The following is a 16,203-nucleotide window of genomic DNA, read 5'->3' on the forward strand; positions in this document are numbered from 1 at the left end:
GTTACCAGGCACTTTTTCCTTGGAGCTTTTAAAGATCATTAGCTCTCCTCTTCTTAGAAGAAGCTTATCGCCACTCAAAGTGTTACTGTGAGACTTGTGTCAGTTGTATTTGCCTGCTAAGACTTTAAGCTTACTCTTTCAAATTTCTTAACTTTCAGAAAAATAGTTGACCATGTTGACTGGATGACCTCACCCGAACAAGTAGCTGACTCGGTGAAGCGTTTCAGGTATATCCTAAGACATAGTAGTACCGAGTTTAGCATTGCTATACGTACTTGTCTTTTAACTTCATGGTTTTGTTTCTTTCCTGGTTTTAACACTGGTTTGGATGAACAAAGACTTAGGAGCTTATAATACATATTTGGGGCTGGTGAGATAATCTGGACAGTAAAGGCGCTTGGCACACGCCTGGCGACCTGAGTTTGACCCTGTGAGTCCACATAAGGGTGAAGGAGGAGTCTGCTCCTCTGCATCTGTGCTCTGACCTCCTTGTGTGCTGTGGCCCTTGTGCCCACTCCCCAGATGTACCTGCCATGCACGCGCACACACGATCGTGAGAACGCATAAGCCTCTGTTCTGTGGAGCTGTTGGCTTTTCTAAACTAGACTAGCAGAGATGCAGAGGGAGCATTTTAAAATGATAGGTGAGATTTTATCACATAGAACAGCTTTAAGATCACTGAAATAGTATTAGAAAGCTGGGCCTGGCGGGATTTGGGGTAGAGGCAAGAGGATCAGAGGTTGAAGATTAGTCTTGACTCTGTTGTGAATTCAGGTGCCAGCCTGGGCACTTGAAAACCCTGTTTCAAAAACTTAACATTTTTATCATAGAAATCACTAAGTGAAGAGTTTAGAAAATTGTATCTGACACATTAATCTTTAATGTTTGAGGACAGTACAAATAAAACAACATTGACACAGTAATTTTTAAGTTTATATTGCAAAATGTATTCAGAGCATTCTGTCAGTCACTGAGGAGGGAGAGATAAGATGCAGTTTCTTCAGAAGAGCACAGAAAGCAAATAGAGAAGTGAGCCCTCCGTAAGTGTGAAGACAGGCAGTGCACAGGGTTCCTATCCTTTTCATCAGGTGTGCATTTTGCCTTCACTTTGCTGAGGGACAGTAGAGGGTCAGAGAAGGGAAGTATTTGCCCAAAGGCTCTGGGCAGAGCAAAGGAGGAATCTCCTTTCTGATCAGAGGCTAAGTTTCTCCCTTTTGTACGGTATCGTTTCCAGAGTCGGACTACCGGCCCTGGTGTGTTCATGTAGTTAGGGCCAGTGACTCCTGTAGCCGTGATTCTCAGCCTTGAGTGTAGATTGCACTCAGCTGGGGAAGTTTAACCCCATGTGGATCCTTTCTCTAGAGCTGATTGGATTGTCTTAACAGGTAGAAGGTCTTCACAACAAAGGTGGTTTTATCTCCTTACAGCCGAGGTGTTTCTAGTGCACATTAGGATGATTTCTCTGCAGGCATGTCCAATAGCGATGGGCAGGGCTTAGTATATCTGTAGAAGACAGTATCGACAGGATGCCTCAGGGTCAAAGGTGGACTCTGGTCTTCTAGGGAGCCTTGTTTCTCTTTTTCAATCCAGGTCTCCTTGGGCCAGACAGCAAGAAGCAGGATTGAAATCCTTGGAAGATGGAGAATATGCTGTTTGTGTGGCATACATCATAGGCATCAGCTTGAGATGCATGCTGGCTGAGTTAGATGGGGATTGGAATGGCATGGCTAAGAGAGACTAGCTGTTAAGCTGCTAGGCTTTCCAAGTTTGGGGCGCTGTGGGTGGATTTGAATAAGATGTTGACTTAGCACACGCCCACTTTGGAGTTTAAATGTCTGTCATGTGTTGATCCACATACTCCATTTTATTAGTGTTTGTGAAGTACTAGGGAGCCAGAATTTATCTGCTGCTTTTTTGTGTCTATATTCTTTTATGCCTAAATTGAATACTGCTCTTAGATAATGTTTGTTATTGTCTATGTAAAATTTTAGAAATGCCATCTTGGTTTGAATACTTTATTTTTTAGCAGTTTATAATGAAGTTGTCAACTATTATCATTAGAAAATGAAACTACTTACAAATATTATTTAATTTTTCTTAAATAGAGATGCATTTTGGCCCAATGGCATTTTAGCAGAGACTGTTCCATGCAGAGATAAAGCTATCCGAATGAGAACAAGAATTGCAGGAAAAACAAAATTATTTGCAGTTATGCCAGGTAAGTGAACACATTTGATTAAAATTTGATTTATTTGTATTTCTTCTGACTTTTTGACATTGACACTATGCTAGTTTAGCTCATTTTTGTTATTATACTGACTACCAGATGATGGCTTACTACCTACTGGGCACTATGCCAGGCATTTCTCATACCTGCTTACAAATCCTCTTGACAGCCCTTTGAAACCAGGCACTAGTAACTTTGTCATTTTGTGTATAAGGAAACAGCTCCAAGTCACCCACCAAGATTTATAGTTAGTGAGTATCAGAATTCTGACTCATCTTCGAATGATAAAAAGCTTACTCTGCTGCTTTGAAATGTTTTGAAAATTATGTAAAGACAACATGACAGATGGATGGACTAATGCAAATATGAGTGTGACTTAGGACTAGTAGGTCATGGCCTAGGGGACAGCCTGTTGCTTTTTTCTGTTGTTGTTTTAAAGAAAGGCATGAGTATGGCTGAGGATGTAGCTCATTGGCGAGTGCTTGCCTAGCATGCACAAAGCCGTAGAGATCCCCAGCACTGCATATAGTAGGCATCACAGCACATGCTTTGACTCCTAACACTTGACTATCCTGGTTTACATGAGACCCCAACTTAAAAACAAAGTGAAATTTGAATTTTTGAGAAAGAATGTTTAACTTAGAATGCATGTCCATTTACATGCAGTTAACTGATAGGTCAATTATTAATCCTTATTAACTCATAACTGAAATGAGTGTTCTGTTGGTCTTATTTGAGTATTTATTTGTGATACTGTATTAACATAGGTTTACTTGTCGAGCCTGTGACCAGTGGGCTTTTATGGCCTGGAGAAGGAGATGGTAGTTTTGTCCCTGTGTCACGAGTATCTTTAAAAATGCAAAGCTGTAAATAAATGCCTAGATATATTGTACCTCTGTTTTAATTGTGAATATAGGGAATGGACAAGATGGATTTATAAGTTCTTTCATCTGTTGTTACCTGCTTTTCTGCTTACAATTTTACTTTGTTTCTTTCCTTCATTTTCTTATTTTTGAAATGGAGTCTCATGCTGTGACTCAGGCTGGTCTGATACTTGCTGTGTAGTCCATGCTGACCTTGGCCTCAGTGTAATGCTGCTTCAGCCTCCCAGTCCTGGGATTAAAGACACGAGTATCAGCTAGTATGCCTGACTTTTTTATGACTTAAAATTAGATTTTCAGTGTTTAGTTTTCTATCTTAAGTTAGAAATCTGCCACGTTGCTGTTACTTTCCCATATGTGGTTAAATATGGTGGCATAAAGTAAAGAAACCGCACTTTGGAAAAGTGAAAAGAAACAGTCACACAGGCTGTTCCTCAGCGTCCCCATAAAGCAGCAGTTTGTGCTGTGGCCGACCAGCCGCAGGAACTCTCAGTCACATGGTACGCCTTGGACCTGGGCCGCATTGCGTACTAGGCTTTGTGCACATTGCTTTCCTTTCCTAAAGCTTATGTTCTTTGAGGGGGAACCAACAAACAAAACAAAGAAATAAACATAGTGTGTTAGTGATCAGATCTAAAGAGAACAGTAATACAGCAGAAGAGAAGAGGTCACGGCAGGTGAGTTCAGCTGCAGAGAGAATTGCCAGGGAAGGCCTTGCTGCAAAGACCTAAAGAAGTTGAGGGTAGATGAAAACTGTGATTTTTATGTACACTTAATCCTATGTTTTGTATTAGAGTCACATATTTGTGCTAAATTATAGTGTATCTCTGTTTAGATACAGACCTTTTGGGAGTTACAAGTTTTTGTATGTTTTTAAAAACTTAATATTAAAAACTTTGCAAGTAAACATCATACACCAAAATTAACCAGATCCAGAGTCTATACATTTCATTGAATTTCTGTACAGTTAGAATAGCTGTTCTTTCACTATTGAATATGTTTTTATGCATTTATCTACCACAAAAAGAAAAATCCACAGCAGAATTAGAACTAGAAAAACAGCTTTATATCATCTTTCATACCTCATGTCTGTAACCCGCTTTCAATCTTTCCTCATCTAATATTTAGCCTTTCTTGTTTTACATGTTAGGTAATACAGACATGTACCTTTGTTTACGTATATATACATTATTGACTAGATTCCACGTATGAGGGATAATACAGGGTTTTTTTCTCTCTCTGTGATTGTGTGACCTTGCTTATTTAATATTATACATTCTACGTCTGCAAACTGCTAAATTTTTCTGTTTCTTTTTAACAGCAAAATACTGCTTTGTTTTATTCTTAGGGCGTTTATGAATAGTTCCAAGACACTCATATGCAGTTATCCAGTGTTCTGTCTGTGGTACTTTGGTGGTGTTCATGTAAGCCCCACACTTACTTGACCTCATAGTCATGACAACTTTTCCATTATTTTTGTTTGTTTGTTTTTGTTTTTCGAGACAGGGTTTCTCTGTGTAACAGCCCTGGCTGTCCTGGAACTCACTCTGTAGACCAGGCTGGCCTCGAACTCACAGAAATCCACCTGGCTCTGCCTCCAGAGTGCTGGGATTCAAGGGAAAAGGGCACCACCACCTGGCAGCTTTTCCATTCTTTACTTTCTTGTACAGGAGTTCTAAACTTCAGACACGTTTCTCTACTCTCATTTCTTACCACTTTTTATTTACTTCTGATTTGTTTTTTTAAGTTCTGTTTACCAGGGATAATCCTTAATTTCCTTCTCCCCATCCTTGTCTTGTCCAAGTAACAAAATCTACTGCAGTCATTGTTTCTGCAAAGGACATTTTCTTGTTATTTCACTGTAAACATCTCCACACTGTGAACATCTTACTAAAGTCTTACAAATCTGTATAGCTATAAGGATATTGATTATTAGAAATTTTCGTTCAGTGGTTGGTGGGGAGAGTGAGCAGTACATGGGAAAGAAGAGATAGGATTGTGACTGTGAACTGAGAACTGGGAGTATGGCTCTGAACTTTGCTCTGTCTTGTTGTCTTTGTGTCTTTATTGTTAGTGGGTAGATGATGCTAGATGCAGATTCGCAGAGGCTTTTAAGACTGTTATACATAGCTCATTAACTGGATACCTACTGTTTATGAGTTGCTCTGCTGTGTGCTTTGTAGAGTCTTGATTTATGGTCATCATTTAGGCATGTATTTCCTTTTTCTGAAGAATGAATATGTATATTTTTCTCTACAGATGAACTGAAGCACATTATTGGAGCTGAAACAACACGGAAAGGTATTCTTCGTGTTTTTGAAATGTTTCAGCACAACCAGTTAAATAGGAGAATGGTGTATGTCTTCTTAGAAGGCTTTTTAGAAACCTTATTTCCACAGTATAAATTCCGTGAACTTTTCAACAAACTTCATTCAAGGTCAAAGCAGATGCAGAAATATAAACAGAAACTTCAAAGTACTCAAGCGCCTTCTTTACAGAAAAGGTGACACTCCAGCCTATAAAGCTGGTGTTCTTCTTGTCCAGGACTGACGGTGTGGACAGCTCTTCGGGGTGTAACTCACATACTGTTGCGTCTACAACAGTCTTTCAGTGTCTCAAAACAGATCACTAGTACATCCATAAGACTGGGTCTTCTCATTCTCATCTGTAACCCAGCCAATACCAAGAGAGATTCCTGTGTCTTAAATGATTTGGTGCATAATTTGCAGCATTGAGAGGATACTGCCCCCATCTCATTCAAGAATGGAGTTGCTCTCTTCTGTTCCAAACGAATCAGCATTCTCTACCAGTGACGAAGTGCCAGAGTATATGTGGGAATGCGAAGGGAAGCACAGAGCAATGGGTCAGAGGTCACTAGTTTGGTTAATAGTTGGAGACTGCAGTACGTGATTGGGAGAGGTCTGTTTCCCTTGGTGATCTTGTGGGTCGTTGTCAGCATTTTGATATCATGTGGGTCAGCAGGTGAATGATCTTTAGAACAGATGTTTCAAGGTCTGGGAAAAGTGACAGAATGCCCTCAGTGTAGGAAATAACCCTTTCCCAAAATTACAGTTTTGTTGTGTAAAGTAAAGCACTATAAAATAGAACCAATCAAAACTAGAATTTGATTGGATTTATTATTCATTGGTATAAATTTTCATTGATTTTTATGTGCTTTAAGGGCTCAGCTTGCTCTTAAGGTATTCAACTCTCTACTTTTCCTTTGGCATTCTGTGCAGAAGAAGCATGTGGTAGCTCTAAGTTCAAATTTTTTAAATCTTTTAACAGATTACTGATTATATAGAAGGGGAATTATTTATTGTAAGAACTGCCAAATACATTCTGTCCTAAAAATTGGAAATTTAAACAGTACTCTATTAAAAGTTACCATATGATAACTTTAATCATATGATCTAGACATGCCTTAGGTAACTACCGACATAGCAAATCAAAGGATTAATGAGCTTATAGTCCTATGTAAACATACAAATGCCTAATTCTACTATGTGTACATATATGAAAATAAATAATGAAAACAGAACTGTACTATTTTTTAAAATATGCTTTTATTTATATTTCGCATAATGTAAAATTCTAAATAAAGCTAGTACACAAAACCCTTTGGTGTATACATTTAACTCCCTAATATAATTTTATATATCAGTGAAACAAAATACCTTTTCTAGTTTTGAAGCCTTTACATTTCCTAGTATTCCCCCATTTTGTCCATTAAGAAGTCTTCATATCCCATGTATGCAGGATTTCTGTACTTTTAAATACTTCCAATGACTAAGGGTTTGGATATATTAGCTCTTTTTGTTTTAAAAATATTTAAAACACTAAAACCTTAAAATAGTAAAGCTACTTTTCAGACCACTGAGCCAGTATCCTGGTATTAAAAGAACGTTTGGGTGCTCACAGTAAAGGACAGAGTACTGATATCCCAGTTATTTGGGAGCTTTAAGATTGGAGCAAGATACTCGTGTCTTGCTTCACTTAGATCCTTCCCACCCAGGAAAGCCTGTGAACAGAGGGAAGCCTTCCTGTAAACCTCTATGATGTTTATCAGTGCTGTTGTGCATATTTGTAGTATGCATATATTCAGCATGTGTTGCATGTCTTTCAGAATTACGTAAGTAAAATCTTTTGCTTGCAACTTGCAAGTAAGAAACGATTCTGTTTCTCTGGTGGAAGAACTATTTCTTGTACTCGCCATATATCCTGTCCTTGCCCTGCCAGCCCCTCCCTCTACCCCAGGCCCCAGGCTTAATTGGATGTGTCAGACACATCTGTAGGGAGCATCAGCATGGCCACAAGCAGCAGTGATGTTCATACATCATATCCCTGCCCGTTTCAATTATATTTTTACATGAATAAATCTTAAGTATATACAGAAGGATTCATGCAAGAGCCTAGTGTGTACATGTGAAATACATTTCTATACAAAGTGAGAAAACTTGACTGTTATCCAGGGGGACAAAAGGTCATATAAAATGCACATTCTAACAGCCCTGCAAGACAACTGCAATCATACCAAAACAGAACAGAGAGTAAAAACACCACCATTTGAGTAAATGTTTTTAAAGTAATTTTTTGAGAAGAGTTTATATTTCAGAAGCAGAAATGTCTGCACAGCGGAGAGGAGGGCCGTGGTGTGGCTGCAGGTAACCTGCTGAGTGACTTGGTCCAGCTGTGCAGAGTGTTTAACCCGAGGCCAAATGCGGTGGGCCACATGTACTAATGATGTTGTATGCCGTGCATTTATTGCACGTGTGAAGAGCAGATACACGAAGAAGCTTTATGTCCTCTGATGATAAGTTTCTGAATGCTTTTAAGTCAGTGGTGCCTTTAGGCAAGGACCTTCAAAATTAATCATTCTTTTGGGTTTTCTGATTTTTTTTTCCAGGTAATGTGTAACTAATTAGAAACCATCACAGCTTATTCACCTAAAATTTGATTGATTGTATAACTTAAACATAGCACTCAGATGACTATTTCTTATCATTAGGGTATTCCATGTAGTTGCTGGAAACAATTGTGCCATTGACCAATGGATGCACTTCGTTAGCCTTAATTTAAAACAAACAAACAAAAATTCTTGAATATTTCAGTTTGATCACTATGAGTTTGTACTGCAGATATTTGGGGGGAAATAAATCAGTTAAATGTGACCTGAAAGTGTACCAATTTTTTAAAAATTAAGAACAACATAAATTTCACAATCTAAAGTTTTAATTTTGTGCAATATTTTCATTTAATGCATGTTTATTTGAGTAATTGTAAAATAAGTACATTTTTAATGTTTTGAAATATAGTTGTGTCTTCTTAATCCAACAACTTGATTTGTTGTTGCTGCACCTTAATTAAGGACTTGTTTTAAAAGTCTTTGTCACTCGTGTCAGATTCTTTATTAATAAAATGTTGCTTATGGGAGCATGGCTCCTGTATGATAAGGGAGAAATACAGAGCACACTTTAGGGTTTTAACTGTTAGAAAATTACCTGTGCATATCACTGTACATAAGTGTCAATTGTGCCTAACTGCTCTATCACTGCTCTCCTTCCTTAACAAAGGGGAAATCATCAGAATGTCAGTTATTTTTATTAACTACAAAGATTAAAATTTTGATTTGGTTTGTGTTATGTTCTGTCCATTAGAAAATACTAATAAAGTATTAACAAACACTTTCATTGAGTTTATTTGGCAATATGTGCTATTTTTAAAAATGCTTGCTCAGTAGTCTTGTTTTTACAATCTCTATTCTTTAATTTCAATTTGGAAATTGAGCAGTCCAGTTCCAGGAATATAGATGAGCTACTGAATAGTTAAAACTAGCTGGATTTAATTTTTTCTTTTATGAGGTAAACCATTGGCTATACAGTCTTCAAGAAACTTTATCTTTTCCTGTCACCTAAAATTATATAGTGATTTTTTCCAAAAGACGAAGGTGGAGAAATAGTAATCCATTAGCAAGTTGTATTTTATGTCATTTGAAATTCACATTTTGACTGGTATTTTAGACATGTTCTATTCTAAAGACAGTGCTTGGTTGGTTTTGTATAGCCTCTTGGTCTAGATCCACAGACTGCTTGGACATCAAATAAATACCTATTACCTCACTATGAATTGGTGTAATATTCCTTAGAACAATACTTTAAATATCAGTCCCTTTAAGATGTGCTCTGACAGGACTGTCCATAGTATTCTACAGAATGCTGCAGTAGTCACATTCAGAGCATTGTACCAGGCTCTGAGAGAGCCTCTGAAAGCTTTCCCTGGGCTTACCCCTTTCCCATTGATCACACAGTCTCTGACATCAGCAGCTAAGGATCATGTTCCCAATGTTGAGCTAGGCTAGTCACTGGAGAGTTGTAGTGTCTTTGCTTAGGAAATGTGAATTGTACTGGAACAACAAAAAAATGTGGATTTGGGACATAATAATTTTTTAAATTGTTTGTAAAATGCCCAGTCTTTGAGAGAAAACAAAATATGGTAAATAAATAAAGAGCTGATTGGACAGCAGATGTTAAAGTGGAATTTGGCTGAGTACCAGAATAATGAAGGGGGCTTGACTGTTTCCTCAAGAAAATGAGAAAGGTGCTTGCCATAGAATTCTTTGTCCTGCTAGAATCAAGCTAGTAGTAACCAGAAAATTCATGAAGGAAAACACACATTTTGATTTCTAAAATGTTTGTGCTGGACGTTAACTCATGTATATAATGACAATGTGCTGGATTCAGGAAGTTTTGTAGGAGCTCAGAATGAAAATTGTACTTCTCAAGTCAAGCTTATCAATGTAGTATATGAGAAATATATTAAATGTGATCTTTTAAGCTGGGGTGATCTTTTACATATTAAGAATGGAATAAAACAATAGAAGCATGTGTTGGAAGTCCCCATGGTTCTCACTAGAAGCCTCAGACCACAGTAATGTGGTAAGTAAACGAGACAAGAGATAAGCAAAGCTGTTCGTGAAGTATGAGAGTGACAAGCTTAAATTGCCAGTGTTCCTCTCAGGGAAGTTACACAAGGTGCACTTAATTCTCCCAGCAAGGACTTAGGACAAAATGTGAGATGTTTTGAGACTTTGTGCCTAAGGCCATCCCATTCCTTGCTTCCTGACTTTTACCAAAAGTCCAGACTCAAAGGAAACTTGCTCTATATGGACTATGGTTTTCATACAGTCAAGGTTTAATGAGCTGTTTTATTAGTCAGACCATTCCTACAACAAAAAGTTCTCAGACAGTGGAGAAGGGGTCAGCCTGACCGGCAGCCCTTCCTTCAGGGCAACAGCCAGACCAGCTCTACCACCTCGTTAGCAGTTGTTCCAAGGAAGGGATGAGAAGTTGTACAGTGTTGGAGCATCCACACCCTCAAGTGGAAACATGGCAGAAACAAATTACATGAAGATGAAATTGATGTCTGTTGCAGTCCAAGCAACTGGAAGAATGACATTTATTTCCAATGAAGATTACCAGAGCGAACAGTTAATCTATGGTGTCAGCAGCCTTACAAGGTACAGGTGCAGTTTTGTCTTCTCTAGTCTATAGGTAGGACTTGCTTGTTTTGCAGCTGGGAAATACTAAAGCAGCCAACCCCCGATGGTCTGGCTTCTCAGTCAGTACCGGCACTGGACATTCCGGGTTTCCATACTTGTGGCAGGCATCCTGGCAACATGGATAGGGCTATGGCTGAGAGCTTGTGGTTTCCCTAACAAAAGGTAAGTGAATCCCTAACTGCCTTGAGTAGGGTGGTGAAGGCAGAAGCACCAAGCATTTTCCTTTACCTTCACATCATAACCACTCCACACTGGGAGAACAGGGCACAAAAAAATATGCTGGCTTTCCAGGTCCACGGAAGTGTGAGACACAAAGTTACAAGAGAAAATTGATCGTTTATTCCATAGCTTACTACTTAATAACTGAGTAACTGGTGTTTACAGAAGGTTGGTTTTGTTTTTTTTTTTTTTTTTTTTTTCAAATGCCTAGTAGCCTTTACGTTTTGAGTCTGTCCTAAAGCTTGAAAATTCCTTTGCTGTATTCTTTGCATGTAAACACATTCCTAAATGCTTCTGTTTTGAGTTTTCCTTTGGTGGGTAGATGTCCTCCTGGGATGTGAGGTGATGGTACTACAAAATGCCCTCACTGGCCCCAGGCACAGCTGTCCCCAGTGACGAGTCCATGCCGACTCTGTTTTCCATCACTCAGTCCCTGTGTCTCCCTGGGTCTTGGTAAACTTGGCTCCGGTTTTGATTAATGCAAAGCTGCTTTATTTCTTACTTGGTAGAGGAGGGTTCAGAGCCAATTTTTGTGGTTTGATCCTCTTATCAAGCAACCGTTTGTCTGATTCTTCTGCCTGTCCTGAGGGCTAATAATCTCAGACAACAGCTGGTCTCACCCACAGGATTTAGTTGTTGATGTTTCAGCCTGTAGCAGTTTTTTTTTTTTTTTATATGTGGTTAAATCATCTATTTGCCTTACATAGAAAGTACTGTGAACTTTAAAAACTGATCAAGAAAAGTGTTTTTTATGTTTGCTGGAAAACAAGTAGCTCCATGCTCTTTCATCTCCTGCAAATTGGTAAGTTTGTTCTTGGATTTTTGACTTATGGGTGAAGTTGTAAAAGTGCATGTGTGTGTGTCAGTGAGTTTTGTGTTTGCACATGTGAATGTAAATGAAAAGGCTTTTTGTCCTTGGAAAAGTAGCCTTTACAGGGGTAGTTGTTGACCTTGTGTTTGCAGCCGCCAGACCCACTCAGTGTCTCTCAGCCTCTTAATGAGGTACAGAAACTGGTCATTTCTCTGCACTACTGAAGATAATCTGAAAAGACAGACTAACTATTAAGTAGAAAAGGATGCAAATAGAGATTTACAAAAAAAAATGTGCAATTTGTTTCCTGTAGTTTTGAAGACTTGGGGCACTTGTCCTTGGTTTTATAATGACTCCATTAAGAATGTACATGTGATCAGGAATGAGCTGGCACATTTGAGAGACTGCTGCTAGCTTGTGTGACTTCATATTAACCTGTAGTCTGTTGAGCAGTTTGACTTTTCTTTTTTTTCAGAAGGAAAAAGATGAACCAGATTGTGGGCAGATGCTTAGTGTTACAAGCAGAACATTCATATATCCTGAAATAGGAAGGCACCCATCACTAAACTCACCCAGCATCTCTAGGAAACTCAAGACTCAGCTAAAACTCTTATCATGTGTAAGAAATATTTGAGATAGACTCTCACTATGTAACTCAGGTTGGTCTCTCTCCACCTCACAACCTCTCTGCCTTAGCCTTCTGAGTATTCCATTTACAAGTATGTACCAACACACTCAGCAGGTTGTCTTAAGTTTGACAGAGACAGATAAACATAAATGGGCCACTTTAAGTGGAATTGCTCTAAGTTTAAGAGAACCAAATGATTTTTAGGACTCAAAACAACAAAAACAGTAGTGAGTAAGTTTGCTAGCCCACCTATTGGTCTCAATGGCTGGATATGTATGTTATCAAATAACTGCAAGAAGAGTGCTAATAGCATTTGGTTTTTAAAATAAAATACAAAGTCTTTATAATTTGATATGTAAATATAAAGAAGCTTAGGTAATACTAAACAGAGTGCTTGGATAAATTATATGGGTTTGATAATTTCCATTTAAAATAACGATAGGCATTTGTCCTAAAGTGAATAAATAGCAATATTAAAGTTTCTAGTCATGTGAAACTTGGTTGTTTCTTCCTGTTGGAAAGCCCATTTTTAAATACTGAATTCTCTATGTTGATTAAATGGTTCAAGGAAGGGTTTTTGTTTATCTTCCCTAAAGGTTTAAAATTCTGGTAATGTAAAAACTTTTTTAATGTATTCAATAACTTTTCCCTCCAGTCTCACAGAACATTTGAGAACCTCTAGACTCAGTATTTCTTGTCATATGTATCTGATGATACCCTTTCACCATGATTCTTTCTTACACCCTTCCTACTCCTGCCAGTCCCCTTTTCTTTCCAATAACCGCCCCCCCCTTCTGTTTTTATGGCTTGTTGGTTGGCCACTGAATTGAATTAGGCCATTTGCATGAGCATGGAGGGAGTTTATTTCTCTGAGCAAGAACAACTTGACCAGCAGCTTCCAAAGAGGAATATGACACCCCCTCCCAGTTCCCCAGTGACTTTAACAGTAATGTTAACAGAAACATTTTCATCTGTGTTGTTTGGATGCATCACAGTTCATTTATCCATTCACCAGTTGGAGGACAATTGAGTTATTTTTAAGGTTTGGATGATTATGAATAAAACTGCCATGAGTATAAGAGTGAACTCTACATCCTGAGATTTTCCTGGATATTAAGAGTCGTCTGTTATTCATGTGATGATGTATGATGGAACTACTCTTCAGAAAGATAAACCATGAAAGGGGTGAAGGATGACCTTCATGACCATCCAGCTACGCCAGTGAAAATGAAACCCCAAGAAGAAGTTGGTAGTAGTAAGTTTCTCTGGTCTTACCAGGCCCTGCTGTCGGGACAAATCTCTCCCACCCACATCCTGCAGCTGCTTGGTCCCAAGTAAACAGAGGTTTATATTAATTATGAACTGGATGGCCTATGGCTCAGGCTTCTTGCTAGCTAGCTATTATAACTTAGCCCATGTCTATGAATCTATGCATTGCCACATGGCTTCAGGGCTTACTGGTACTTGCATATCTTGCTTCCCCTGGTGGCGGCTCACAGTGTCTGCCCCATTCTCCTTTCTCCTCTCTCCAGTTGGAATGTACCACCTAACCTTATTCTGCCTCACCATTGGCCAAATAGCTTTATTTATCAACCAATCAGAGCAACACATGCACAGCATACAGAAAGATATCACACAGCAGAAGTCTGGATACCCCAGCATTGTTTGTACTTCCTGAGTGGAGAACACATTAATTGTGCAAAGTGGATACAAAGAACAAAATTTCAATAGTTTCACAATTGAATTGACTCTTTAAAAAATGAATCGGGCAGCATCCTGTCTGCAAAATCAAAAGGAGTTCCTGGTGAACTACAGAGATCAGGGAAGTTTTATAGGCAGGGAAAGTAGAGGTAGGATTAAATAAGTAGTGGACTGGCCATTTTAAGATATAAACACAATCTTGCTGACTTTGTTTGGTTTAGCTGTCTTTCCTCATTTCTATGAAGATCAACTCTCAGAAGCAAACAGCTTAGGTTTCAGTTTGGTGGTGGAATATCTTAGCACATGTAATTCTCTTTGGGCCCTGCTGCATTTCCTACAACAAGGATAATGGCCTGATTCCACAGAAAGTCTCATAGAACTCTGTGTTGCAGAACCTCCAAGGCCACCTCTTTTTTTGGTTGGCCCTGATTGTTTCCATTATAGTAATACTACAGTCATAGACATGGTGTTTTCCTGAATTCTGGATTCACTCTATTGAACTTTCAGTGCCCCTCAGAAGGTTGTGGGATTTATAGCCAGTTGACCCAAAGTTCCGGTGGCCTGTTTACTAACAAGTAAAGCTGGCATCAGACATAAAGATAAGTCTTGGTTGGATCGTGTTTTAAGCCTGTAGAGTATGAGACTAGCTTTCATGTTAGTGTCAGGATTGTCTTAAAGTATACCAGGTGATGTCAGAATAAGTACTCATATACAAGTCTATGGACATATGTGTGCATTTTTTTTGACAAATTCTCAGGGTAGTGTTTCTAAATTATGTGCAAATACTTATATAATTTAAAGAGCAACTACCAGTTAACTTTCTAAAGTAGATTTAGCATGTTATATTCCTGCCAGCAGTTTATGATGCATTAATTCTGCATCCCTGCTAATGCTCAGAATTACAACTACTGAGAAAGAATAATTACCTAACTACAGTTGTCACTCTGGAAATGTATTTGTTTTATGTGCATGCATGAGTATCTGAACATAAGTATGTGCACCGCAAGTGTGTAGGTGCCCTTGGAGGCCAGTAGAGAGCATTGAGTCTCCTGGAACTAGAGCTACAGATGGTGGTGAGCCATTTGATATGGGTGCTGAGAGCCAAGCCCAGGTCCTGTACCAGAACAGTAAGTATATAACTACTGAGCTATCTCTCCAGCCCTACTGGTGTCATTCTGTCTCCATGTAATTCTATCATCAGATTATGCATCATAGTGTCCTTGATACTTCTTTATTAGATGCATCCATGTTTTAGTTTTTATTCATAATGTCTGTATGATGAATTGGCACATTTGTAGCTTACTAGGCCTCTTATCTAGATGATACTGGTTCTCTTAAAGTCTACTTTGTCTTAGGTTAACAGATAAAATCCAGCTTTCTCCTAATTAGTGTTTGAGTGGTATAGCATTTTTATTCTTACTTACCTGTGTCTTCATATTTAAATGAACAATAAGTGTGAAAACAGTTTTCAGCATCCTTAGCCATCAAAGAAATGCAAGTTAGAAGCACCTAGAGATTTCCTCACCCCTGTCAGTATGGCTATCATTAGCAAAACAAACATTAACAAATGATATTGATGTCAGTTGCTGATGAGAATGCAAATTGGTTCAGCCTTTATGGAAATCAATATGGAGGGTCCTCAAAAAATTAACTATAGAACTACCATATGGCCTAGTGATACCATTTCTGGGTATATCCCTGGAGAATTCTAATAAATCAACATCCACAGAAATACCTGAACATCACTTCATCTACTGATACGCACCTAGCCTGATTCTAAATGGCGTTAATTGCTGAGACTTTCAGAGGGTTACTGGGGATTTGGTAAGATAGAAGGAATGATGACTATATGAAACACTGAATCTTTAGGATGATAAAATGATCCAGTTTGAAATCATAGTGGTGAACACGTGTCGGTAGTGATGTGTCAAGGCACGTGGAACAAACAATGCATTGTAAAGCATGGACTTCTTAATGAGCACTGTGAGCTTGATAGTACCATTTAGATTCATATCGATTATATCAATCGTCACAATAACGCTACAGTAAGCAACTTTAACAAATATATATCCTTCTTGGCTGAGTTGTTTGAACATATTTATAACTATTCTTTTGAATTGTGTGTCTGAAACTTTGTCTAGGTACATTTTCATTGGGGGCCATTTCTGTGGGCTTGTA

General features: G+C 38.5%; 1 protein-coding gene across 3 annotated transcripts in view; it reads left to right on the top strand.

Moving 5' to 3' along the window:
* Snx13 (sorting nexin 13) overlaps positions 1 to 8,798 on the top strand; it is a 101,889-nt gene extending 93,091 nt beyond the window's left edge. For all 3 annotated transcript variants that reach the window (XM_028878426.2, XM_028878427.2, XM_028878428.2), the window contains exons 24-26: positions 159 to 227; positions 2,106 to 2,218; positions 5,368 to 8,798. In XM_028878426.2, coding sequence (XP_028734259.1) covers positions 159 to 227; positions 2,106 to 2,218; positions 5,368 to 5,615 — 430 coding nt within the window. In that variant the 3' untranslated portion in view covers positions 5,616 to 8,798. The remainder of the gene's footprint in view (positions 1 to 158; positions 228 to 2,105; positions 2,219 to 5,367) is intronic.
* The last annotated feature ends 7,405 nt before the right edge of the window (positions 8,799 to 16,203 follow it).

This window comes from Peromyscus leucopus, chromosome 14 (genome assembly GCF_004664715.2).
Source record: "Peromyscus leucopus breed LL Stock chromosome 14, UCI_PerLeu_2.1, whole genome shotgun sequence".
NCBI classification, from domain to species: Eukaryota; Metazoa; Chordata; class Mammalia; order Rodentia; family Cricetidae; genus Peromyscus; species Peromyscus leucopus.